General features: G+C 44.5%; 1 protein-coding gene across 1 annotated transcript; it reads left to right on the top strand.

Annotated features, from left to right (window-relative positions):
* The first annotated feature begins 361 nt into the window (after positions 1 to 361).
* Bltp2 (bridge-like lipid transfer protein family member 2) lies at positions 362 to 27,195 on the top strand. Its single transcript, XM_051179878.1, has 38 exons — positions 362 to 550; positions 1,304 to 1,433; positions 2,137 to 2,186; positions 2,420 to 2,567; positions 3,093 to 3,211; positions 3,590 to 3,650; positions 3,954 to 4,143; positions 4,733 to 4,856; positions 5,009 to 5,133; positions 5,369 to 5,436; positions 5,532 to 5,677; positions 6,679 to 6,797; positions 6,907 to 7,070; positions 7,214 to 7,472; positions 8,055 to 8,260; positions 10,134 to 11,226; positions 11,615 to 11,806; positions 11,945 to 12,147; positions 12,286 to 12,404; positions 12,524 to 12,744; positions 13,379 to 13,569; positions 13,709 to 13,808; positions 14,106 to 14,308; positions 15,444 to 15,738; positions 17,037 to 17,194; positions 17,747 to 17,953; positions 20,021 to 20,120; positions 21,156 to 21,338; positions 21,782 to 21,903; positions 22,618 to 22,773; positions 22,861 to 22,982; positions 23,574 to 23,754; positions 24,483 to 24,569; positions 24,874 to 24,984; positions 25,113 to 25,379; positions 25,737 to 25,838; positions 25,963 to 26,097; positions 26,408 to 27,195. The coding sequence occupies exons 1-38, from the start codon at positions 483 to 485 to the stop codon at positions 26,585 to 26,587; spliced, it is 6,705 nt and encodes a 2,234-aa protein (XP_051035835.1). The 5' UTR covers positions 362 to 482; the 3' UTR covers positions 26,588 to 27,195.
* Positions 27,196 to 27,651: the final 456 nt, after the last annotated feature.

The following is a 27,651-nucleotide window of genomic DNA, read 5'->3' as shown; positions in this document are numbered from 1 at the left end:
GACAGGCTATAAAAAGCCAGAAGGGCTCTTAATTGCCTTAGGGAATGCGTTTTGGAAGTGAAACTCCATGAGGCGGAAATGAGCCACCCAGGTCACTTCCAGGAGAGCCGGGCCAACTCCCGACCTCTGCCCCGCTGCGCGAGGATGTAGCTCCACACTGGGCGGCACAGGAACAGGGTGCGCCCTGGGCGCGGCGCTCAAGCCAGCGCGTTCGCGGTCGGTCCGCTGCCCTCTCCGGAGCCACGCCTCCACTCCGCGCAAACAGTGGGTCGGGCCTCAGTGCTTGCGTGCACGGGGCGGGACGCGGACGGAGACACCCGAATGGTCGGCGATACGCCAGGGCGGGGGTGCGCGCGCGCACCAACGCTTCCTCGCCCTGCGTGTGCGTGCGCGGCCGAGGCCCGCCGCGGCGCTGTGCGGTTCCGGCGTCCGGGCCCGGCATGGCGGGGGTCGGGGCCAGGCCGGGCCGGACCCGGACCTAAATGCCTCTATTTCTCTCCGCGCTGTTGGTCTTGCTGCTGGTTGCGCTTAGCGCACTCTTCCTAGGCCGGTGAGGGGTTCCAGCTACAAGGGTGGGGGGGACGAAGAAGAAGGTTTGGAGGAGGCGCGGGCTGATCGGGCGCAGTAGGCGGAGGGGGTGAGAGCGGGAGGGGGCGCTCAGCCCGGACTGAGGTGAGAGAAGGCGAGGTGGGGGCGGGGGTGGCGGGACGCTGAGGCATCAGGCGGGGCCCTAAGCAATGCAGAGGCCAGGAACTGAGTAGGTGTGTGTGAGGAAGGGACCTCTCTCGGTGGTCTCCTTTCCTGCACGCCTCGCCTACCCTCCCCATGCCCTCTTCCCAGATTGCGAAGGGCACCTGCAGCCCCACCCTGGAGAGAGGTCAGGAGGACTGGCTGTTTAAGGAAGAGCAGTATTTGAGTTGTCCCGAGTGTGACCTCTGCCTTTTTGCAAACGTCTGGGGTGGGGACGCAGACAGCGACCCTCTATGGAGTGTGTGATGACGTGTTTATCACAGCTGCCTAAACTTTGACAGCTTTGGAGGACCTTTTTGGGTTCCTAAAGACTGGAAGGTTGCTTTCTTTCTTTTTCTTTTTGTCTTTTTGTCCTGTCTTGGTGAGTTTAGTTTGTCTGGCTTTATTTGAATTTAGGGACCGGTGATCCTAATTACTGTGGCTGAAAGTGTGGTGATAGGGAAGTGCTTTAGGGAAATCAGAAAATTTCCAGGAAAAACCCGGCCTCAGGATACCACTCATCGCAAGGCCAAACAGGGGAAAGGGTCTTAAAATAAAACTGATTTTTATGCAGGTGGCTTGTGGTCCGATTGGCCACCAGGTGGTGTCAGCGGAAGTTGCAGGCAGAGCTAAAGATTGGCTCCTTCCGATTTTTTTGGATCCAAAATGTCAGTCTTAAGTTTCAGCAGCACCAGCAGACGGTGGTAAGTTCTGGGAAATCGCTCTGTGTGTGTGTGTGTGTGTGTGTGTGTGTGTGTGTGTAGTTTGGCAAGTGGTTGATCTGGTTTCTAGTTAAACTTCAAACTTTAGTTTCCTTCATGGGTAGTTTTCCTAGTAAACCCCAAGGGATCTTAGGAGCTACTTGGAGGATTGGTGCAATTGTTGCAAGTTGTTTATATACTCCTGTAGTAGTCCTTGCTACTCAAGAGGCGGAGGCAAGAGGATTTATAAGTTTTATAGGTTCAAGGCCTGCCTGGGCAACTTAGTGTGGGCTTGTCTCAGATTTAAAGGGAGTTGGAGTGCTTCAGTGGTAGAGCCTGGCATATGCTGGGTCCTGTTTACGATCTAGCACCAAACAAAATAAAATGGCACAGAGGATCCAGGGTAAGGAAGAAGATATAGAAGGAACAGGAGAAAGATAACAGGAAACTTACTGCTCTAATTTAAGAGAGGAAATAGGGTGGCAACATATCTAAAAAAAAGACTACTAAGCAAATTCAGCTAACATCATGAGCAAGATGCCCAGTGACAGTCAGAGAAACCAGTGAAAGAGCACTGGGTATATTTAGTGGGAGGGTCAATAGGACTTCCTTCTCTTGTGACTCAGGACTTTTTCTTGCTTCTAAGGCTGCCTATCATTGCCTTCCTAGCAACCAATGTACACAGCTTTCTTTCATACTGTTTTAGGAAATTGACAACTTGTGGATTTCCAGCAAACTCCTTAGCTATGATCTGCCGTGAGTACTGTGTGTCTTTACTTCTGCCCTTGGGGAGTATTTTGAAGTTGAGCTTTGATAAGGGAAGTTCTTGTTGCAGTCTCCTGTTTGTTCAAATACTGTTTTGTCAGATATACTGAAAACAACGGGAGATTTCTTCGTTATTTGAGCTATGGAGTGACTGGAGAGATAATGTGAGGGAGGAAAGGAGACTGCTCTGAAAGGGATGATAATGAGGCTTCTCTTCTGGACAGACACTATGTGGCATTGTGCTTTGGAGAAGTACGCATCAGAACAGACCTACAGAAGGTTTCTAGCCTCTCTGCCCAGTTCTCTCAGAGCACGGAGGTGGAGCAGAAGGAGCCATCCTTTAGCCCATCCTTGTTGAAGATCTTTTGCCAAGTGAGACTATTTCTATGATTATTTAAAATATATTTATTTTGTGCACATTGGTGTTTTGCCATAGGTGTCAGGTACCCCACAACAGGAATTACAGTTGTGAGCTGCCTTGTGGGTGCTGGGAATTGAATCTGGGTCCTCTGGAAGAGCACTTGGTGCTCTTAATCACTGTTCCATCTCTCCAGCCCTTCTATGAGTCTTTTTAAAAATTAAATGTTTGTGTGTATGTGCTCATGCAAGTGTAGAGGCTAACTCCCATTGAGGTGGAGTTACACAGGCAGTTGTGAGCTGCTGTGTGGGGTTTGGAAATTTACTGAATTGTCAGGAGGAGCAGTCAGTACTTGATGAGCCGTCTCTCTGGCCCTACTCCCACTATTCTCAATCATATTGCAGGGCTGGCTCTGGACTGGGGGGTGGCTTTTTTCTTTTTTCGGGAGGGGGGAATAAAATGTTAAGATCTTCCTTTCTTAGCTGGAAAGGAAAAGTAATGCCTTTACAATGATTCCTGCTTGTCCTTTTTCCTTCCAGCTGTTCTCCATTCATGTAGATGCCATAAACATCATGGTTCTCAAGGTAGCCACCTCTGAATCCCTGTGGCACATCCAAATGAGTAGAAGCAGGTTTCTTGTGGACAGTGATGGGAAAAGGTAAGCGGTGGATAGACAGGGGTCTGTAGTATCCCTATGTGGAGTTGCTTTGGGGATTTTGAATGTCCAAGCCTCCTTACATAGGTGTCAGCTTCTCATTCCATGCAGTCTTGAGAAGAAACCAAGATTGTGTGTTTCTGCTTATGTTTTCCTTTCTAGCCAATGGATTAATGAGAGATAATTAATCTGTTGTGAGGAAAGGGGTCGAATTTTTTCTTTGCTTTTTTTTTTTTTTTTGAGACAGAGTCTCACTATACAAGCCTGGGTGTCTTAGAAATCCGTATGTAGACTAGGCTGACCTTGTACTCACAGAAACCTCCCTGCCTTTGCTTCCTGCTTGCTAGGACTAAATGCTTTTTATTTATTTTTCCTTCCCAGTCTAATCTGTCAAGTGAACCTATCAAAGATCAATAGCAAAATCTTGAAGAGCGGTCAGCTGGTGAGTGTCATGATTATTCTGATAATTCATTTAGTCTTCAGCATAAGATATGAAGGAATTTAGGGTGCTTGTGTTCTAGATTCTCTAACCATTATAGCTCTGTTTGTTTGTTTGTTGTTTGTTTGTTTGTTTTGGGGAGACTGTTTTGTCATGTATAGCCATAGCTGGCCTAGAATGTAGCACAGGCTGACTTTGAACTCATGGTAGGCCTCTTTCTTTGAGTACTAGAATTATAGGTATGTATCACCACACTGACTTCAGACCATTCCAATTTGACCTAAAACTTCAAAACTTCCTACACAGGAGGATACATGCCTAGTAGAGCTCTCATTGGCCCTGGACCTGTGTCTTCAGGTGGGCATCAGCAGTTGGCATCTGAGGGCTATCACTGTGGATGTGTGGACCCTCCATGCTGAGCTCCATGAAGGTCTCTTCCATAGTCAACTACTGTGTCAGGCCCCAGGCCGGATATCCAAGTCTGTTTCTTGTCCAGGTAGAGTTCCAGTCTTTGAGCTTCTTGTCTACCTTATTCTTGGTGATGATTTCGCAAGGTGAAAAACCAGTGTTTTCACCATTTGTTCAGTTGTGAGTCATTAGACATATTACCTTTGACTCTCAGGTAGTTAGAAGAAATAGGTATTTCCTTGTTCTGAGTCAAAATGCTAATAATATTCAGTGGTTACTTACCATGAGTTATATGTATACTGTGTGTTTTATGTATGTTTTCACTACATTTTCTGCATTTTACAAATAAGGAAAGAACCCTGGAACAGTTAGCTAGATAACTTGGCTGAGGCTTTATAGTTAGTGAAAAATCAATGTCAATTATTTGACATTCAAGTCCATGTTCTCTCCATTATACCTAACTATTCACCATACTGTTTATGCTTTTAGAGTCTGGGGAAGGAAGTCTACCAGGTACCCAGATCTGTAATGCTATTTTGGCTTTGAGTCCTTTTAGGCATTTGCTTATGTTTTTATCCTTTAAGTGTGAGAATTTGACCAAAGAGGACAGGGTTGGGAGGGTTTGAGAATGTTAAGGATTAATGGTTCTCATGTATATTATTCATTCCTGTATCCAGATTTGACAGAGAATTCTGCTGAACCAACTCTGCCTGGCCTATACCTCCTCCAGCAGCTGCCAGACCAGGTCAAGGTGAAGATGGAGAACACAAGTGTGGTGTTGTCTATGAATAGTCAAAAGAGGTGAGGTTTCACCTGTGACTGGAGGAGTGATAATGTGCCTTGTCTCCTAGGTCTCCATAACTAGTCTTAGTATCTTTATTGAGCTTATCTGTGGAGAAGAAGGAGAAATGGGATTCCAGGTCTCTCTGATGTAGACTCTGTCTCTGGTCCAGGCACCTGACTTGGACACTGAAGCTGCTGCATTTCCTCTACCACCGTGATGAGGATCAATTGCCCCTTCGAAGCTTCACAGCCAACTATGATATGGCACAGATGAGCACTGAACTCCTACTAGAAGGTTCATTGAAGGGGTTACTGTTACTAAGAGAAGGGAGGACCGGCATTCTGTGTTAATGCCCTATATGGTTCCATAGTTTAATATCATTATAACTGTGGTTGGAAAGGAGGGACCATAATGAGAGAAAATAACAGGTGTTGATAACGATTTATTCATCTTGCCTGTACCCCATCTCCTAGCTTTATCTTGTGTCTTCCCTTTGTCTTCCCCTCATCTGTTTTCTGGCTTCTTACAGATGGCCTGTTGCTATCCCAGAGTCGCCAGCGAATTGTCTGCCTCAACTCCCTCAAGGCTAATGTCCAGGTGTGCTGCCCACACTACCAAGAATCTCTCTGCTTTCTCCACATTGTTGCATTGTGGGATATGGGAGTAAAACCTTGGGGTCTTCTCATCTCCAGGTAACCACCATTGACCTCTCAGCTTCCCTCATTTTGAACACTTGTATCATTCATTACCGACACCAGGAATTTTCTCATTGGCTGCTTATGCTAGCATTGGAGACCCAAGGAGCTGGTTCACCTGATCTTAAACAAAGGAAAAAAAGGTGAAGTGCTTTTGATTTTTTTTTTTTGGGGGGGGGCGTTGGTTTTTGGAGTTTTTTGTTTGTTTGTTTGTTTGTTTGTTTTTCAAGACAATTTTGCTATGTAGCCTTGGCTGTCCTGGAACTCGCTCTGTAAACCTGGCTGACCTCACTCACAGAGATCCACCTGCCTCTGCCTCCCAAGTGCTGGGACTAAAGGTGTGCTCCACCATTGCTCAGCAAAAAGAGTAAGTGTTAAGTCACCTTCTTATGAGGTGGATTCTTTTTATCCAAAGTGGTATTTTGTGTTAAATATGTATTTGTCTGGGTTGCCTAAATCTTAGTTTCAGAAGCAAACCTGTTTTATATATCTTCGCTGTGGGATTATACCCTTTGTTGGTTGGAGGATATCATTTTCATGTTTTCATTCTGAGTGCCCAGCACAGTACCTTATTTATATAAGGCAACATTTCTTGAAGTGGACTGAGGTAATAAACAGTGTCTCATGTGCCTTGGGTTACAAGGTTTGGTGTTACATGGACAGAGCTATTTGTGTGTGTGTAGTGTTTGCATTGTTCTGCACAGAGAAAGTGATTTGTAAGTGATCTTATTACTAGGGTGAATCATGTGATGTTGCTGATAGTGACTTATTTGGCTATGGGTGTGTACTTTTTTTTTGGTTTTTCAAGACAGGTTTTCTCTGTATTGCTTTGGAGCCTGTCCTGGAACTAGCTCTGTAGACCAGGCTGGCCTCGAACTCACAGCGATCAGCCTGCCTCTGCCTCCCAAGTGCTAGGATCGAAGGCATGCACCACCAACGCCTGGCTGGCTGTGTGAATTTCATCTTGTTTAACTCCATATTTTTGGGGGTTCCTTCAGATTACTGTTGGGAGGAGCAGCCTTTTACTTTCTAGTTGTTGCCAATCTTAAGATTCACAACAAAACTGAATTGTCAACAACTTCCAGGATTCTGTTCTTTGTTAGGAAGCTGCAATTACAGTGATGTCATTCTTGTCCCTGTGTAGAGCCTTCCCTCAGATCCTGGCTCCTATTATCTTCAGCACCTCCATCTCCAATGTCAGCATATCTATTCAGCTTGGAGACACACCACCTTTTGCTTTGGGGTTTAATTCCATCTCCCTGGGTAAGGCTCAGGGATGGGAAGTGGACAAGGGTTTGTTCTTTTGTTACAGCTATGCCTATTCCATGGCCATGGAGGTTAAATAGACTACTTTTTATAACATCTGTTTCAGATTACCAGCACCTCCGGCCACAAAGTATCCATCAGCGGGCTGTCCTAACTGTGGATCACCTGTGCTGGCGGGTGGGCAGTGAGTCCCATATTCAGCGGGCACCACATCCACCTAATATGCATGTTTGGGGTGAAGCACTTGTCCTGGATTCCTTCACATTACAGGTTGGTGGGTGCTGTGTGGTGAGTAGGGGCCCACAGAGCTCCCTATCCCTGTGATATGCTTCTGAGCAGATTGTGCTCTTGGTGTGGATGGTGCACCAGGGCATTCTAACTGTGCATCTGCATGTGCTTCCTTTCTTTTCTAGGGTAGCTATAACCAGCCCCTGGGCTTGTCCAGCACCCAATCCAATACTCTCTTTCTTGACTGTACTATTCGAGGACTTCAGGTAGAAATATCAGACATCTGTGCCCAGTGTCTGTCTCGAATCCTATCCTTAGTGATTCCACAGTCTGAAAAGTCAGCTGTCTCTAGGAAGTCTTCACTTGGGGAGGCTGTAACCTTACTGTGGAAGGTGGACTTGAAGGTGGAAGACATGAACTTGTTCACTCTTTCTGCACTGGTTGGTAAGTGGCACAGGGAGTGGGTAGTATGTCAGCCTAGCAGTTTATGCTGGTTCAGTCAGCTTCTCCTTTAAGGAAGCTAATGATCTGGAAAGTTTCCATGTTAGAGTCATGAGACATTAGCGGCCTTGAACAATAGGCTTTGTACTTCTGCTTAGTAGCTTTTGAAGGCGAGTATTAAAAAATACACAGATGGAGAAAATTTAGCCTTGACGTGGTCAAGAGAATGAGACCAACGTAGGGTTTCTTTTGTCTTGATTTTTTTTTTTTTTTCTTGAGGCATGATCTTGTTAGTAGTCCAGGGTGCCCTCCAGCTTGGAATCTTCCATTTCAACCTAATAAAAACTGGGATTACAGGTGTGTCTGGCTCCTACATAGCCTTTTATTTTCTTGTGTGTAGTTCTGAGGAGTAAATGGTAGATGGATCATTTCTATCTAAACACTGGAAAACTTCTTTGACTCTGCCAGATCTAAAGTTTTCCTAAAATATTAGGAATCACTTAGGGGAAGTGTGGGGGTTAAAGGGGAAGGACAGGCTGTGGTTTCAGAACATGGAATGCAGGTTGTCTTGGTTTCTTTGGTCAGGTGCTTCGGAGGTCCGACTGGACACACTGACTGTCTTGGGCAGTGCTGAGACCTCCACTGTGGGGATTCAAGGGCTTGTGCTCGCACTGGTAAAATCAGTCACAGAGAAGATGCAGCCCTGTTGCAAGGCGCCTGACATCCCCACACCAGTGCTTGGCCTCTCCATGCTCTCCCTCACCTATCACAACAGCATCCGCTCTCTAGAGGTAATGCTCTGGGACTGAGGGCCAGACTTGATTTTCCTACCATTTAAAACCTTTTTTTGACTAATGTTGTGTAACTTAGAGAAAAATGACAGCTAGGGGCCATCTTTCCTTTCTTTTTACATTTTAAACATTTTTACTACATTATTAAAATACATGCAAAATATAGAAAGGATTATTTGACTTTATTAATATTTCCAGCTTCAGTAATTGCCCATTTGTGACTATCTCATTGCAGCTGTACCCATTTTAACCTTCCCTACTCAAGCTCTGGTGTCATTTTACAGGAGATACCAGATACATCATTTTAATTATAATTATGTAAAAAATAGTGGAGCCGGGCATTGGTAGCATAAGCCTTTGATCCTACACTCGGGAGGCAGAGTGAGATGGATCTCTGGGTGTTCAAGGCCAGTCTGGTCTACAGATTGAGTTCAGGGACAGGCTCTAAAGCACTACAAAGAAACCCTGTCTCAAAAAACCAAAACTAAAAAAATAAAAAAGTAGTGGGCTATTGAAAAATTGGGAATTGGTTCAGCAGATGAGAGTGTTTGCTGTACATGCTAGAGGACCTGAATTCACATTCATAGTACCTATATAAAAGCCAGGTCTGTAGCCTAGCATTGAAGGATGGAGACAGGTGGATCATGAAAGCTCACAGGTCTCATGTGTCAAAGTATCAGCCACACAGTACAAGTTAGACTGGAACAGTGAGTTTCAGGTTCAGTGAGAGACCTTGTCGCAAAAAAATTAGTGGGCCTAAAGAGATGGCTCAGTGATTAAGAGCATTTATTGTACTTCTAGAGGACTTGTAGGTTCAATTCCCAGCACCCACATGATGGCACCTAATCACCAACAGCTCTAGTAATGTTGTGTCTGATGCCCTCTTCTCACATGCAAGCAAAACAGTCATAAATATCAACCTAAAGAAATAAAACAGCCTGGTCTACAGGACAGTTTCCAAAGCAATACAGAGAAACCCTGTCTCACCCCCCCCCCATAAAAAAAAAAGATGAGGGATTTGGTGATGGCTCCTTGGGTAAACACATTTGCTGTCAGGCCTGACAATCCCCAGGACTTACAGATTGGAAGGAGAGCTCCAGCTCTTGGAAGTTGTCCTTTAATATCCATATGTGCATTGTGGTGCATGTGTGTGATAACACACAAAACACTTTTATGGAACCACTCAGCACCTTAGAAGGCTAGAAGGGATCTGAGGTTGGGGGCTCTCCAGTGTCTTTCTCCATAGAGTATAATGTGGGCATGGGGTCTTCCTGGGAGGAGGGAAGCACTTTGCTTTGGGAGCTGAGGAGGTTGTTTTTCAGAGACTGGACTTAAGAGAACGCCTGTGTCTTTGGTTTTTCAATTTCTCTATCCCTTGAGCTATCAGAACTGACTATGTCTTTCAGAATGACAAGGACACACATTCATAGTAAGTCAGTTAGTGTTAAACTGTATGACCAGTATTTTTACACTGTTTTAGGAATCAAGTCATTCAATTTGCTGATGAAACATTTCAAGTTTCACTTGTTTCTAGACAATGTTCATTGAATGGTCATGTATGGATGGAAACAAGGCCAAGTGATTATTGAGTTCTATGTGTATTAGATGTATGATAAATAACCAAAGAAAACATATGACCCATACCTCCAAAGCCTTTTAGAATCTAGTAGAGGAAATATAAGTGTGAGATAAATGACAACTATTAACAGCACCTTAGTACTAATGGGTACCAAGCAAGGCAGTAATTAATGTGATTTCTTAGGAAAGTCTTGTGGGTGGATATAATTCTTAAACCAGGTAGACATGTGTAATCCTATTACCTCTATTGATCTGAGACATAGTGATTGACAGATTCTTTTCTTACACCCTAAAGGTTCAATGTGGTGCAGGGCTGACTTTACTGTGGAGCCCCCCAGATCACATGTACCTATACCAGCATGTCTTGGCCACTCTACAATGCCGAGACTTGTTACGAGCTACTGTGTTTCCTGAAATTGTTCAATCCCAGGAACTGGAGCCTCCGAGGTTCACTTCTGAGCCGGAAGACCATCTTCCTGAGCCATCTTCAACTAGGCGGCTGCTAAGCCTGACACTGGAGGTGAGCACAGCTAAACTGACAGCTTTTGTAGCTGAGGACAAGTTCATTACCCTGGCTGCAGAAAGTGTGTCACTGAACCGGCATGGAGGTTCACTTCAGGCTTACTGCCCAGAGTTGGCTGCTGGCTTTGATGGCAATAGCATCTTCAACTTCAAAGAGGTGGAGCTGCAGCTACTACCTGAGCTAGAGGAGATGATCCTCCACAGGAACCCCTTCCCTGTACTGCAGACTCTCCGGAATCGGGTCTGGCTTCTTTCTCTTGGATCAGTCTCAGTGGAGTTTCCCTATCAGTATGACTTCTCTCGAACTTTGGATGAGGCTGTGGGAGTTCAGAAGTGGCTAAAGGGGCTGCATCGAGGAACTCATGCATGGGCGTCTCCAAGCCCTGCCCCACTCCCACCTGATCTACTCCTAAAGGTTCAGCACTTTTCTTGGGTTTTCCTGGATGACATCTTTGAGGTGAAACTTCATGATAACTATGAATTGATGAAGGATGAAAGTAAGGAGAGTGCCAAAAGGCTGCAATTGCTGGATGCCAAAGTGGCTGCCCTGCGGAAGCAGCATGGGGAGCTGTTGCCAGCTCGAAAAATTGAGGAGCTCTATGCCTCTTTGGAACGCAAAAACATTGAAATCTACATCCAGCGTTCTCGTCGTCTCTATGGCAACACACCCATGCGCCGTGCACTGCTCACTTGGAGCCTGACAGGACTAGAGCTGGTGGCTCTGGCAGACGCATCCTTCCATGGGCCTGAACATATGATAGAGCAGGTTCGAGAGCTTGACCCTGGCAGCCCTTTTCCTGCTGAAGGAATAGACTTTGTCATTCAGTGGTGTCGTATGCTCAAGTGCAGTGTCAAAACTTTTCTGGGTAAGTGCATCTCTTACTTGCGCAGCTGGTGTTTGTCCTGTGAGTGCCAGGGAGCCCTCTGAGTGATTACAAAGGAGCTAGGATGTGTTGAAAACTGTCGTTGGTTTGTGGTGGGTGGGCTTTGCTTGCTTTTCTTTGATCCTGGTTTTCACCCTGAAATTGCTCAGCTGACATAATAGGGCCATGAGCACAGCCCTCTTTAACGTCATTGTGGCTCTTGAATTCCGTGCTGTCTCTGCCTCTCACGGTCTCTACAATCTGTCTTAGTTTTCTACTTAATTGTCAGCCCTTGTTCTCCCGATTGATTATAGATGGGTAAAAAGAACAACAAGGGGGAAAAACACTGGTGAAAATGAACAACCAGTGTGTATCTACTATCTGATAACAGTTCGGATCAGAGACTATCCTCGGTACTTGTTCGAGATCCGCGACTGGCGGCTCATGGGTCGGCTTGCGGGCACCGAGCAGAGTGGCCAGCCTTGCTCCCGTCGACGTCAAATCCTGCATTTGGGGCTTCCCTGGGGTAATGTGGCAGTAGAGAGGAACATGCCCCCACTCAAGTTCTACCACGACTTCCACTGTGAGTAATGGAGGCATTTGGTTTGGCTGAGGGGTATTTGTTGGCCTTGGATGGAAGATAAGCCGAGGCCTTTTTAGAGCAGAGGAACAGAGAGGTGTTTGGTAGTAAGCTGAAGCCTGCATTCCTCCTCTACCCTAGCGGAAATCTTCCAGTACACGGTGGTGTGGGGCCCATGCTGGGATCCAGCCTGGACACTGATTGGTCAATGTGTGGACCTGTTGACTAAGCCCTCAGCTGACCCCAGCCCACCATTACCCTGGTGGGATAAGAGCCGTCTTCTGTTCCATGGGGACTGGCATATGGATATTGAACAAGCAAACCTGCATCAGCTGGCCACTGAGGTGAGGGGCTCCACGGAGTCATTTCCTTATTAGGATAGTATGGTTGGGGCCCAGAGAGAACGGTACTGGTTTGGGAGACCATTTGTTCTCTTAGCCAGAGCTCACCTTGTTCTTTGGGATGGGGGCGGGTCATTACAGGATCCATATAATACAACTGAAAACATGCACTGGGAATGGAACCACCTTTCTTTTTATTGGAAACCTGGTCAGTTTGTGTTCAAAGGGGACCTGGATGTCAACGTAAGGACAGCCTCTAAGTGAGTGGAGTGAAGGGTGGGGCCTTAACTTGAATGGGGAGTCAAGGTGGAGGGAGAGGGCAAGAGCCAGGGGAAGCAAGAGACCAGGTCACTGAGGGCTGGGCTCCCTTGTGAGACAGGTATGACGACTGCTGCTTCCTTCACCTGCCTGACCTCTGCATGACACTGGACCTGCAGTGGCTGTGTCATGGGAACCCTCATGACCATCACAGTGTCACTCTGAGGGCTCCAGAGTTCCTGCCTGAAGTACCCTTGGGCCAGCTCCATGACTCCTACCGGGCCTTCCGCTCTGAGAACCTCAATCTCTCTATCAAGATGGATTTGACTCGACACAATGGGAGTGAGACTCGGGCGTGGAACAGTGGGGGAGAATGGGCTTGTGATACTGACCACTTTAGATTGAAAGAATGATGGGATAGAAGGACAGAGCAGAATTCAGGTTAGGACCTTTCTTTGTAGGATTAGCCATTTTTTGGATTGTCATTAACAATACCATAAATTATGGATACTCTCAGAGTTGTATAGTCTCAGAAGTTAAAGATGGAAGTGCAGTCAGATTCAGTGTCTGGTGAAGTCCTTATATGGCAGTGCCTTCTTGCTATGTCCTCAGTGGTAGGAAAAAAACCAATAAACTCCTTTGGGTTCTTGACCCAGTTGTCAGCTGACCCAGACCACCTTTTGTCATCAATATCATTTATAAGGTCTGTGTCCTCAATATCAATCAACTTCTCCCATCAATTCTGTCACCTTGGTGTTTAGGATTTTAACCTAAAACTCTGGCTGGAGTAGTTGAGGGAGGGGAATGAACACAAATATTTAGACCATAGCAGTGGCTAAAAGCACGGAGCTTAGACCCTTGAGAGAAGAGGTGCTGAGGTACTGCATATGAGGGACTGTTTGTGTCTTTAATCTCTAACCCTGAAGCTAGGGAAGCAGTTTCTTCAGCTTGCATATGCCTATCCTTTCCTTTGCAGCAATGTCCCAGCCCCGAATTCTGCTGTACAGTAGTACCCTGCGCTGGATGCAGAATTTCTGGGCAACTTGGACTAGCGTCACAAGGCCTATCTGTAGAGGAAAACTCTTTAATAACTTGAAGCCCAGCAAGAAGAAACTTGGCCAGCACTACAAACAGCTCTCCTATACTGCACTCTTTCCCCGGCTGCAGGTTAGACTCTGACAGCTCACATTTGGCTGTGCTCCCTTTCTTAGTTCCCTTATTTTCTAGTGCAGTGACTCTCTTAATCATCTCTTTTGCTATCCTGAGGAAACTCAGTTTTTTTATTTTGTTTTGTTCTTGTTACCAGGTACATTACTGGGCCTCATTTGCCCAGCAACGGGGCATCCAGATTGAGTGCAGTCAAGGCCATGTCTTCACTCGGGGAACTCAGCGGCTTATACCTCAAGGTCAGGCCAAAGTTTCTTTTTGGTTGTTTTGTTTTTTTCAAGACAGGGTTTCCCCGTATTGATTTGGAGCCTGTTCTTGAACTCACCCTGTAGACCAGGCTGGCCTCGAACTCACAGAGATCTGCCTGCCTGTGCCTTCTGAGTGCTGGGACTAAAGGCGTGCGCCACCACTGCCAGGCTCTGTTTATTTCTCCTAGCGTTTCTTGTATTGTTTTCCCTGTTCCATTCCCTCCCTTCTTAAGACTCACACCTTTTCTTACCGTTCTGTATGTATGGGCCGGATGCTTCTTTTCTCAGCTGGCACAGTGATGCGTCGCCTTATTTCCGAGTGGAGTGTGACCCAGATGGTGAGTGACTTAAGTCAGGTGACTGTTCACTTGATGGCGTCACCTACTGAAGAGAATGCTGACCACTGCCTTGATCCCTTGATAACAAAGACCCACCTGTTGAGCCTGTCTTCCCTTACTTACCAACGGCACAGCAGTCGCACCGCTGAAGAGGTACTGATTGACACAGTCTCTTTTTCATATCAGTTATGTTAGTGGGTGAGCAAAAATGGAATAGCAGGCTTAAGTTTCTAGTAGTTTCAGAGACTTGAGAAGTCCAATAATGGAGTGCCAGTCATGGGTCTTCTTGTCATGTGGGCCCTACCCTCATAATCTCATTCACACCTAATTATCTTCTGATTCCAAGTACTGTCACATCGGGAGGTGACAGTTAATTTCTGGTAAGGTTCCTAACTTATTCATAGCATGTATGTCATGACTATGATATATTCACTTGGTGTGATTGTATCCGCCTATCTTCTTTTTTTTTTTTTTTAATTGCTTTTATTGGGTGGGTTTGTGGGTGAGGTCAGAGGACAGCTAGTGAGAGTCAGTTCTCGCCTATCAGAAGATCCAACTCAGGGCATTAGGCTTGATGGCAAGCACCTTCACTCACTGAGTCATCTCACCAGCCTCTTTTAAAATTTATTTGTATTACATTTATTGTGTGTCTGTACACAGATCGAACTGAAGTCTTTAGACTTAGCAGCAAGAGCCTTTAAAGCTGAACCATATCACTGGCCCTTGCTGCTGTGGTCTGTCTCTCTCTCTCTCTCGATAGTTTCACTATGTAGCCTAAGCTTGACTTGAATTTTCTGTCTTTTGTCACTGCCTTAAGTGCTGGGATTATAGCTGATGTGCTGCCTGCCACATGTAGACATCATCCTTCTTGAAAATTCCTGAGCTGCATGTGCAGCTCAGTGTAGAATAGTAGATTAGTGTGTACAAAGCCCTGAGCTCAAACCCCAGCACCACCACCACCACACCCAAAGGAAAATTCCTTGTCCTCTCCCTCTTCTGGTCTTCAGGAAATTAAGTGGAAGTTTTAACACTTCATTTAATCCTGACATTCTCCATCTCTCCTAATTATGGACGGCTTTTGAAGTTACTAGATTCATAAAAAGTTCATTAGGTATAGTTAGGCTGTAAAGTAATGTACAGACTAAGACCACTTAGGATTTCTTTCTCCAGGGCCTTCTCATCTCTCCTCCAGAGCCACATTGCTATTTGACAAGCTTGTCTCTGCACTTTTTGTTGAGGAGTGGTGGTGGGAATGTCTGTGATTCTGGTACTCTGTTCTGTTCCTCAGGAGCTCTCTTCTCGAGATGGTGACCCTGCCTTTCATACACATCAGCTATACTTGGTCGATTTACGGATTTCCTGGACAACCACCAACAGGGACATTGCCTTTGGCTTATATGATGGCTATAAAAAGGCAGCTGTACTCAAACGCAATCTTTCTACTGAGGCTCTGAAAGGTTTGAAGATTGATCCCCAGATGTCAACCAAAAAGCCAAAGCATGGTATCCCACCCAATGCCCAAGTCCCACCTCATGTCAGCACTCCTAGCTTCAGTGGACGGCCTGATAAGGGATCATCGGGAGGTAGGCTGGGGCAGATGAGGCTCTGGGTTTAGGTGTAGAACATGAACAAGGCTTTGAGAATGATACAATTATGACAGTTTCGTGGAACTAGCATTGTACATCTTAGGTTTATATTGCTAATAATGAGGAAACTTCAAAAGTCTGATCTTGTGGCCAGAAGGAGTCAGTAAGTATTGGGGTCAAAAGAGAATTAGTAAGGGAAAGAAGCTAAAGATTCTTGTTTCCTGCTGGTGTGATTGTGCATAACTTTAACCTCAGCACTCAAGGCAGAGGCCAGCCTGGTCTACATAGCAAATTTCAGGACAGCCAAGGCTACTAACAGTGAAACCCTGTTTCAAAAAAACCAAACCAAAAAAAAAAAAAAGAAGGTGAGGCAGTAGTGATGCCTGAAGTTTTGTGTCTGGTCTGTTGGTTGGCACATTGGTAACAATAATACCAGGAATAAGAGCCATAGACTGAAGATTTGTACATGCTGAACTTGTGGGCAGTGGTAGGATGTCTAAGGTAAGTCTGACATCTGGAAATGAGTCTAAGGCTTTAAGCTAAGAGTTTTGCACATTCCTTCAGAGCTAAAACTTAATGCCAAAAAAAGATGATAATAGTTGCTTATTGTATGATAGAAACTCTGCAAAAATATTTTTGTGTATATCATTAAGTTGCCAAAAGAGCTTTATGAGAATGTTGCTGTTATTTTACAGATAAGGAAACTGAGTCACAAAGAATAAAGCAAGCTGCCCAAAGTCACAGTTGAATAGTTGCTAAAGAGTCAGGAGGATCTTGACCACTGACAAACTAGTCTTATTCTGACTGCTCTTAACTATAATACTCTATTAGGCAAACTTACTAATTAATAGAAAGGCAGGCACATGCCAAGGTCTTTAAGACCTTCAAGGAAGTAGCAAAGCTAGAATATAGTGCTACTGCTAACAAGGGAATGGGAAGGAATAGTCACAAACAAGTATGTGAAAAGGAGAAAAGGGGTGGGGGGATGGGACAGTGGCTCAGCAGTTCAGAGCACTTGCTGCTTTTACAGAGGACCTGGGCTCAATTCTTACCACTGTCATGGTAGGGGCCTTAGGAAAAAAATAGTGCCATTTAAATTGGTGTTTCTATTTCTTTTGGAAATCTTTTATTAGCATTATACGGGAGCTAAGGGTAGGGTAGATTGAACTGTGGATCAGTGTTCGAGGTTGAAGATGCATCTCAGCCCTTACCTAGATAGGAATTAATGGTGTGGCCCTAGATGTATTGTTCTCTTCCCTTTGAGATGGTGACCTTCCCCTCTTTTTCTTTGCCAGGTGCTTACATGTTGCAAAAGCTGATCGAAGAGACAGATAGGTTTGTAGTATTCACAGAAGAGGAGTCCGGTATGAGTGACCAATTGTGTGGTATTGCTGCCTGCCAGACGGATGACATATACAATCGGAACTGCCTTATTGAGCTGGTTAACTGCCAGGTACCTTTTCTTTATAGGACACTAGTGTCAGGCTAGATCCCAGTCATATTGTTTACCTTTAATCCCAACACTTGGGATTAAAGAGAGCCAGGTGCCTCTGAATTTGAGAACAATATAGTGAGACCCTGTCTCAAATAAGTAAATAAATAAAACAAAATAGGATTCTACTGTGCAGCTGAGGCTGGCCTCAAATTTGGCCATCTTGCTTCTCCATATAAATTGAAGAAGGAGTGGGTATAGCGCTCAGATTGGTCCCTTCCTTCCTTTTTTTCTTTTTCTTTTTCTTTTTCTTTTTCTCGAGTCAGGGTTTCTTCTGTAACAGCTGGCTGTCCCAGAACTCACTTTGGAGACCAGGCAGGCCTCAAACTCTCAGAGATTGCCTCTGCCTCCCAAGTGCTGGGATTAAAGGCATGCGCCATCAAACACAGCAGAATCACTTCCTAGTGTAAAACCCAGGGACATTCACTGTAAGCCAGAGTCAGTCAGGTACAGTGATCCGAAGACACTTCTTGTCTTCCTTCATGTCTAAAATTCTGCTTTTCTCTTTGACAGATGGTTCTTCGTGGAGCAGAGACAGAAGGCTGTGTCATTGTGTCAGCTGCCAAAGCGCAGTTGCTGCAGTGCCAACACCATCCAGCATGGTATGGGGACACATTGAAACAAAAGACGTCCTGGACCTGCTTGTTAGATGGCATGCAGTATTTTGCCACCACTGAAAGCAGCCCTACCGAACAGGATGGCAGACAGCTCTGGCTAGAGGTCAGTCAGCATGGGTACTAGGCCCATTACAGCTAGTTCTCTAGTTAAGCCTCTTTTACTAGTCCCACTAGAAGAGCTGTCACAGCACTTAACCTTCTGCTTAGTAGAAAAGGGAAGCCTGCCAACACCTTGAATGTTAGCAGCCTCTGTGCTGTAGGAACATAGTGCTTTTCTCTCCTAGGGTCCTCTGCCCTGTTTACCAGCACTAGAGTAAATGGACAGGAACTTCTTTGTTTTCTTTTTTATTAACTTTTATTCTTCTCTCGTGTGTCAAATTCTGACCACAGTTTCCCCTCTTTCCACTCCTCCCCACCTCTCCTTTACCCCCAGATCAATTCCAGCAGGCCTCCCAGGGATGTCCACTAAACATGGCACATGGCTATAGTTTTATCATTGGGATCAGTGGCTCCCCAATAATCACACAGACTTCTTATTGACTGATAGCTCAGGCTTGTTACTAGCTAACTCTTACATTTTAAATTACCCCATATTTCTTAGTCCTCTGCCATGTGGCAGGACCTTCTTTCAACAAGGCACATTTGTCTTACTCTGATACTCCCCAGAGACTCTGCCCTTCTTCCTCCCATCATCCTCTCAGTTTGGCTTCCTGCCTAACCTCTAGCTGTCCCACTATTGGCCAGTCAGCTCTTTTTTAACCAATGAGAATAATATGTATTTAGTATACAAAGTTTGTGTCATACATAGCACATAGCCTAACATGACACAGTAAGACTGGACACAAACCCTCATATCGTAACCCAGAAGGAGAGAAAGGGTTACCAGGAGCAGGCAAAAGAGTCAGAGACCGCCCTCCCCCCACTCCTGCTGTTAGATCCTAGCGTCTGTGTTTGTTACTTCAGGTTTTGTGAGCCCTGCTTAGATGATTCTGTGGGCCATGTCCTTGTGCCCTCTTACTCCTATAATCCTTCCTCCCCCTGCCTCTGCCTGGTGTTTAGCTGTGGGAAATATCATACTAGCAGGCAATTAAAATAGACAGTGGGTCTGAGAACTTTGTTTTGTTTGTTTGAAAACAAATCTTACTATGTAGTCCTAGATGGTCTCAAGCTCTGTGTAGCCCAGGTGGCCTACAACTGGAGATCTTTTTGATTTAGCTTCTGTAGTCTGGGAACCTGTGCCATGTGGCTAGCCAAGTCTTTATGACCTTTCATAAAGATGATTGGTTGAGCAAAGCAGTGAGATCAAATGAAAAACTTTATCTGGGAGTCTGGTTGTTTGACTTCCGATGACAGACCATTGTAGCAGCTGAGCCCTCTGTTGAATCAAATGAGAAGGTGCTTTGAAAAAAATTAGATGTGTTCAAAGTAGTCATATCTTTTTTGTTTATTTGTTTTTGTAAGTCAGTACATTGGCAAGAATGGTTTTTTTGTTTTGGTTTGGTTTTTCGAGACAGGGTTTCTCTGTATTGTTTTGGAGCCTGTCCTGAAACTAGCTCTGTTGACCAGGCTGGCCTCAAACTCACAGAGATTCACCTGCCTCTGCCTCCCGACTGCTGGCATTAGAGGCGTGCGCCACCAACTCCTGGCAAGACAATGGTTTCATTAACTGGTGGGACTGAGTATTTGACTAATGCTGGGGAAGGAACACTGCAAGATAGATTTATTTATTTCTGAGACAGACTTTCTCTGTCTCTGTGTAGAACCTTACTATGTAGACCAGACTAGCCTTAAACCAGGAGATCCACCTGCCTCTGCCTCCCAAATGCTGGGATTAATCTTTATATAATCTTTACATAATTAAAGTAATATTCCAAAGCATAAACAAATGTAATATTACTTTTTTGTCTTGTTTTTGTGAGGGTCTCAACTGTGTATATACCAGGCTGTTATAGAACTCACTGTGTAGTCCAAGCTGGCCTCAAATCTGGTGACAGTTTCACAGCCTCTTACTGAGAGTATAGGTAAGGGACTAGCATTGGGCATGCATCTGTCATTACTGAATCTTTTCTTTTGTAGCATAAGACTCTACTTGAAACATGACAATCTATAGTGATGTTAAAATAAGCCACTTTTCCCCCAGGAGTTAAAAGGTCCCTCAATCTGTTTTCAGGTGAAGAATATTGAGGAGCATCGGGAACGTAGTCTGGACTCTGTTCAGGAGCTGATGGAAAGTGGGCAGGCAGTGGGAGGCATGGTTACCACGACCACAGGTCAGCTCTTTCCCTCTCCCATGCTGTGATTTATAGTAAATGCACATCCCAATGGTGCCTCATTTACTTATCTATAATCTGCATTTTTCTTCTTTCAGTTTTTGAAGCAGTGTCTTAGTCTGCATAGGCTTCCCTCAAACTCATGGCCTTATGCTGCTAAATGTTGGGGTTACAGACATGAGCCACCATAGTGGTTTTTTTGTTTGTTTCCTCTCAAGACAGGGTTTGTCTGTGTAGCTCTGGCTGTCCTAGACTCACTTTGTAGACCAGGCTGGCTGCAAACTCACAAAGATTTGCCTTCTTCTGTCTCGCAAGTATTGGGATTAAAGGCATATGCCACCACCACCTGGCAACCTTACTGTTTTTGGTGGTACTTGAGATCAGTCAAACACAGGGTCACTTATATGCCAGACATTTGCTGTACCTTAATTCCTGGCTGTCCTGAAACTTAATGTATAGACCAAGCTGGCCTAGAACTAAGAGTTCTTGCCTCTGCCTCCTAAGTGTTGAGATTAAAGATGTGTGTTGCCATGCATGGTCCCAATTTATTTATTTATTTATTTATTTTTCTTAAATTTATTTTGATTTTTCAAGACAGGGTTTTAGACTAGGCTGATCTCGAACTCCTTTAAATAGATCTGCCTATCACTACCTATCACTACCACCTAGCCAGTTTTTTTGTTTGTTTTAATGACTTGTTTTTATTTTATGTGCATTGGTGTTTTGTTTGCATATATACCTGTATAAGGGTATCTAATCCCTTAAAATTGGAGTTACAGACAGTTGTGATCTGCTAAGTGTGTGCTGAGAATTGAGCCCTGGTCCTCTGGAAGAGCAGTCAGTGCTCCCAACCTCTAAGCCATCTCTACCTCCAATTTATCTATTTTTAACATCGATGTGTGTTGTAGCAGTAGCTTTTTTTTTCTTCTTCTTCTTTTTACTATTCTAGATCTAAAAGCAACATTTCTGGAATTCCTTAGAATCATATACAGATGGGAGGCTCTCACCATAACTTTCTTTTTCACTTCTTTCCAGATTGGAACCAGCCAGCTGAAGCTCAGCAAGCCCAGCAAGTCCAGCGGATCATTTCACGCTGTAATTGCCGAATGTACTATATTAGTTACAGTCATGACATCGACCCTGAGTTGGCAACTCAAATTAAGCCACCTGAGGTTCATGAGAACCAGGAAAAGGAGGATCTCTTAAAGAAGCAGGAAGGTATCCAGGGAGGATTAGTGATTTGTGAAAGTAGTTCTTTCCTTAGCAGTTTTAAGACAGAATTATTAAAGGGATCCCTGTTCAGTGTTGCTACTAACATTTCACTTGGCTCTGCATTTTGTAAGTTCAGCCATTCAAACAACCTGTACTCTTAGAGGAAACTGGGACTGCATATTACTTTCAGTTCTGAAACTCTCTTGTTCCTCTCTGTTGGATTGATTGACTAACAGAAGTTGTTCCAGTTTGTTAGGCTGGGTGTTGTGGTGCACAGCTTTACTCTTGGCATCTAAGAAACAGAGACAGTTGGATTTCCATGAGTTCTAGGCTGTCCAGGGCTACATAGTGAAACCCTGTCTCAAAAAAAAAAAAAAAAAAAAACCAACAACAAAAATATGGGTTGGGAGAAACTTGAACCTTTTATTTAATTGCTAACAATTATCTAGGAGCTGTGGATACTTTCACTCTCATCCACCACGAATTGGAAATTTCTACCAACCCAGCTCAGTATGCTATGATTCTGGACATCGTCAACAACCTGCTGCTCCATGTAGAACCCAAGCGGAAGGTGAGCATGAGCCCTTCTAGAATTCACGTTAGCCTCACCTGAACTTTGACTTTGTCCTTTACTTGGATCACAGTAAAAAGTAAAGTACTGGTGAGATGGCTCAGTGGGTAGAAGGAAACTAGTATCTCTTATTAGTTTGATTGGTACATCCTCTTAATCGGTTCTATGCCTGGTGGTGGTGATACACACCTTTAATCCCAGCACTTAGGAGGCAGAGGCAGGCAAGTTCCAGGACAGCTAGGGCTGTTATACAGAGAAACCCTGTCTCAGAAAAAAGAATCTCATAGTTTAGGTTTAAGTGTAGAGCTTGTTCTAGCCAGTTTTCAGTCAACCAAACATCTCTAACAGTGACTTATAAAATTCACATTGTATCACCTACCCCTTACTCTGACCATGACCAGTAAAGGTCAGCTTTCCAGAAGAGATCCCCATTCACTTTCTCACAAAACTTATTCATTTAAAAAATATTAATTCACAATGTTGGGGATGTACCGATAGTAAGCATGGACCTCACATGTGTGAATCTGTGGGCTTTATTCACAGAACCACACACAAAAAATACACATTTTGGAAGGAGGGAGCAGGAACTGGGATCCATATGTAAAATAAGAAAAAATAATAAACACACACACACACACACACACACACACACACACATATATATATATATATATATATATACATTTTTTTTTAATATGCATTTCCCTCTTTTAGGAGCATAGTGAAAAGAAACAGCGTGTCAGGTTCCAGCTTGAAATCTCTAGCAATCCTGAGGAGCAGCGCAGTAGCATATTGCATCTGCAGGAGGCTGTGCGGCAGCATGTGGCCCAGATACGACACTTAGAGAGACAGATGTATTCTATCATGAAGGTATTTATCCCAGGTAATCTGAGGACAGGGTGGTCACCTACAGTAGACAGGGAGGATCTCCTAATTTCTTCTCTCCTGGTTCCCTAGTCTTTACAGGATGACAGCAAGAATGAGAACTTGCTTGACCTGAACCAAAAACTTCAATTACAGCTAAACCAGGAAAAGGCCAACCTGCAGCTAGAAAGTGAAGAACTCAACATCCTCATCAGGTACCCAGCAGTCGTCTCTACTCAGCTCATGTTATGACAGTCTTTAGGTTTAATGTGCATTCTCAAAGCCAATAGTAGGAATAGATACAGGCACATCTTCCTGTAAGTCTTGCTGAAATTGACCAAAGAGGTGAGTGCAGAGAGGTTCTCACTGGAGTGCTTCCTGGGAAAGACAGTGTGTATGTGAACTGCAAATACATTATAACTGATTAATAAACAACAAAATTGAAAGCCAGGCAGTGATAGCACACACTTTTGAGTTCTAGGCCAGCCTGGTTTACAGAGCAAATTGCAGGAGAGCCATGCCTGCAGGAGAGCCATGCCTACAGAGAGACCCTGTCTCAAAACAGCAACAAAAAAAGAACAATATTGAAGATGTAATCATGGGATTTAATGGGAAGAAGCTATAGAACTAAAAGATAGGTTTTCTGTTCCATAGCTCAGAATGTCAGAAACAATGCATCAGTGAAAAAAAATTAGACATGCACTAAGTCAGAGGTTAGTCTCTGGGTTTAGAGCCTACAGCACTATGGGAGACTCCTGCCTATGTGTTCTTTCCCTTACTCATTTGGCTTTCCTATTCATCCACAGATGTTTTAAGGATTTCCAACTGCAGCGGGCCAACAAAATGGAGCTGCGAAAGCAACAGGAAGATGTGAGTGTGGTCCGTCGCACTGAGTTTTACTTTGCTCAGGCACGTTGGCGCCTGACCGAGGAAGACGGACAGCTGGGAATCGCTGAGCTGGAGCTACAGAGATTCCTCTACAGCAAGGTATTGGGGTGCACAGTCATACAGCAGCAGTCCAGTTGGAAGCCTTAGCCTATCCCAGGAGTTCAATCCATGGAGGGAAAAAAAAAGAGGCTAATTGTATGATGATCATGATTAGAGACACATTGTCCTGTAACAAATTAATGTAGGTAAGATTAATCAGCTCAGGTGGTAGTGGTGCATGCCTTTAATCCCAGCCAGCACTCAGGAGGCAGAGGTAGGCAGATCTCCTAAGTTTGAAGCCAGCCTGGTCTACAGGTCAGGTTCCAGGATAGCCAGGGCTACACATAGAAACCCTGTAACCCTGTCTCAAAAAAAAAAAAAAAAAAAAAAAAAAAAAAAGAGGAATTAATTTTCCTACAAGGGGAAAGAATATTACAAGGGATTTTAGAAATGAATGAGAAATGACACAATAACTAGGAAGTATTAGCATTTAGTGGTTTAGCTAGTATTACTCAAGAGAAACACTAGAGGATTTGTAGATTGTATATGAGATTGACAGACATATTGATAGACTGTGATGGTGTGTTCATATAACCCCATTATTCCAGATGTGTAGGATCAGGAGCTCAAAGCCAGCCACAGGTAGTTTGCTTTATGGAATCCTTACTTGAAATCAGTGGGTTAGATTAGTATACATTAAGGATATATATTATATATTAAGTAATATATAGCATATAGAGATTATTCTTTATCAAGTTCCTAAGGGGGAAAAAAAATCTGTCTTGTAGGTGAATAAATCTGATGACACAGCAGAACATCTTCTGGAGTTGGGCTGGTTCACTATGAACAACCTTCTCCCCAATGCCATCTATAAGGCAAGTTATTTTGTTCTGTTTTCTCTCTCTCTCTTATGAAGATGGAATTTAGGCAGTGCCTTGTTCATTCTAGCCAAGCACTCTACTAATATACATTCCCACATCTATACAGGAAGTCCTATTTCCCCATTCCAAGCCCATTTATATGTAGAGCATTTGTGATGGTCTTTCATATCAACTCATAAGAAGTGATCTGAGATGGTAGCTTTAGCAAGACCATTGGCTTCAGTTCTCCTATAGAAGGTTTGTGGATTGATTTTTAGAGAGGGCATTTAGTAGAGTTGTTGTTCACTCTCTCCTATAGGTGGTTCTGCGGCCCCAGAGTTCCTGCCAGTCGGGGAGACAGCTTGCCCTCCGCCTTTTCAGCAAAGTCCGGCCACCTGTTGGGGGTATCTCTGTTAAGGAACACTTTGAGGTTCGTAAATAGTTCCTTGGGAACCCAGGGTCAAAGGGCTTTTCACACTAAAAACGGTTACACTGGATAGTAATAAAAGACATAGCACCTGAGCTTAAGTGCTTCTTCATCTCATCATGCCCTTGTAGGTGAATGTGGTGCCTCTCACCATCCAGCTGTCACACCAGTTCTTCCATAGGATGATGGGCTTTTTCTTTCCTGGTCGAAATGTGGAAGATGATGATGTTGGTGATGAAGAGGATAAGTCTAAACTGGTGACAACTGGAATACCAGTAGTGAAGCCTCGGCAGCTGATAGCAACAGATGATGCAGTACCACTAGGCCCTGGGAAGGGTGGAGCACAGGGCTTGACCCGGAGTTCTGGGGTCAGAAGATCATTTCGCAAATTACCTGAGGTATGGCACATCCCTAAAGATTGAAAACCGAATGTGGAAGTTAGGACATCATGAGTTGAAGGGCAGCCTGGACCATACAAAGTCCTGTCTCAAAAGGCAAAAGAAACCCTCAGAAACTAAAAATCATTTTATGGCCAGGTGGTAGTGTGCTGCCTTTAGTCCCAGCACTCAAGCAGCAGAAGTAGATGGTTCTTTGTGAGTTCGAGGGCAGCCTGGTGTACAGAGAAAGTCCTGTTGGACGTGGCTGGGTGTTTCTCTTCTTTGAGTCTATTCTAGAATTAAGAAGATGGAGTACTATTAGGATATTTGGTTTCTTCTGGTTTTAGAGACTTACAACTCCTTTCTTGTTTCTCCTAGCACCCAGTCGATGATATTGACAAAATGAAAGAGAGAGCTGCCATGAACAACTCCTTCATATACATAAAAATCCCACAAGTTCCACTGTGTGTCAGTTATAAGGTATTTCTCATCCCAGCACATTCTAGAACAGAGTAGGGGAAATCCAGTCTGTAGGAATTTACTCCAAGTACTGGCTTAGATTCAAAATGGCAACTGATATTTTTCCCTCCTCTCCTTTTTGCAGGGTGAGAAGAACAGTGTGGACTGGGGTGACCTTAACTTGGTGCTACCCTGTCTGGAGTACCACAACAACACGTGGACATGGCTGGACTTTGCCATGGCTGTCAAAAGGGACAGTCGAAAAGCTCTGGTTGCCCAGGTATCCCGCCAGGGCTCATGGCTGTTTCGTTAGCAGGGATTGGCAAACAAATTGCCTTCTTAATATACTATATTAAAAAGATAGCCAAGAACAGGGCAGACAGTAAAATGACTTTGTCCTCTTTTCATCCTTAACGTTGCCACAGTATGATAAGATGTTTGCTGTTAACCAAGGGCTTTATGGATTCTGGTTAGATTGTACACTTCTTGTGCTCTGCATGTAAGCTTAATAAAATTTTGAATTGGTTCGGTTTGAATTGTTCAGCCTGTTCCACTAATATTTTTGCCTTTTACTCCTTTCCACTTACCAGGTAATCAAAGAAAAGCTACGGTTGAAACCTGCAACAGGGTCTGAGGTCCGAGGAAAGCTAGAAACAAAATCAGACCTGAACTTGCAACAGCAGGAAGAGGCGAAAGCGCGGCTCCTTATCGGTTTAAGTGTGGGAGACAAGAACCCTGGCAAGAAGTCCATCTTTAGCAGGCGCAAATGATCTGGAGAGCCATGTGACTGCAGTCTAGGATCTGATTCTGGCTCAGGACCTGGGGACTTGGGGGTGGGCAGAGCTTTCCTTTATGCCATGGGATTTGGGGGTTATGGAGCTTATAGGGAACTGAGACATATTCAACAGCTGGCCTGTCCCTGCAGGGCATGGTGGACAAAATGTAAATTCCCTCATGCTTATTAGGCCCAGGGCCAGAAAGGCAAGAGAACCAGAAGGCCTATGGAGTGTCCAAGCCTAGTATCCTGCTCGTGTGGGCAACAGAAAGGGTGGGGGTATAGTTTTGATCAAGTATGATAAATTTTTATAAATAGACATATATATATATATGATATATATATATATTTCTAAGTATAATTGCTCTCCCTTTGTGCCAGTAAGCTGAGGGGAGGGATCTGATCCTCTGTGCCTAACTCCACTGCCTTGTTGTATGAAAGTGTTAATGTTGGGGGGAGGGGTCAACTTCCCAATCTGTGTGCTCACTTGGGAGGATGGCATTAGGAGCCAGGGCTGGCCATGGGTACCTTCCTTTCCCCCCTGGGTATGCCCTAGAGAATGGAGGAAAAAAAATGATTTAAAGAAAAAAATATTTTAAATTTGATGCTGGCTTCTTAAACATTCAAGTTGTCTGTGTCCTTCCCTCCTCACTAACCCAACCCATTTTTTAATTGCCACAGTGGCGACTGTGGCCTTTTCCTCCTCTGCTTTAGATGTTTCCCAGTCCTGGTATGATGTTGACCTAAAGCTGATGGGTCTATGTACACTGGAAGAGGCGGGGCTTCTGGGTAATACAGCATCAGAGATAGGAATTGCTTATGTAACCAGGACAGCAGATTTAGCGGAAGGAGAGGAGGCAGAGGCTGGGGATGGGAGCAGTCAGCTGTCGGCAGGGGCGACACACCCGGGTATCTGCTCCTCAAAAGGTAGGGTATGGCTGCCTATGAATGGAAAGTGAAGGAGGTATGGGCTAGAAGCCAGAAAGTGCCTAGTTAGCCTGTTATTGGTAGTCAGTGTGGGGGTGTGAGCATAGAGGCTATTTTCTGAATAACCAACCA

This window comes from Phodopus roborovskii, unplaced genomic scaffold (genome assembly GCF_943737965.1).
Source record: "Phodopus roborovskii unplaced genomic scaffold, PHOROB, whole genome shotgun sequence".
Lineage (NCBI taxonomy): Eukaryota > Metazoa > Chordata > Mammalia > Rodentia > Cricetidae > Phodopus > Phodopus roborovskii.
The sequence above is the reverse complement of the archived record's forward strand: the minus strand, read 5'-3'. Positions and strand labels throughout refer to the sequence as shown.

Bases quoted from the DNA above. Each gene is read 5' to 3' on its own strand.
- Bltp2 (XM_051179878.1), top strand. From the start codon at position 483: ATGCCTCTATTTCTCTCCGCGCTGTTGGTCTTGCTGCTGGTTGCGCTT. The intron at 3,651-3,953 runs GTGAGTGTCATG...CTTCCTACACAG, and splicing joins TCTTGAAGAGCGGTCAGCTG to GAGGATACATGCCTAGTAGA. The intron at 5,134-5,368 runs GTTCATTGAAGG...GGCTTCTTACAG, and splicing joins CACTGAACTCCTACTAGAAG to ATGGCCTGTTGCTATCCCAG.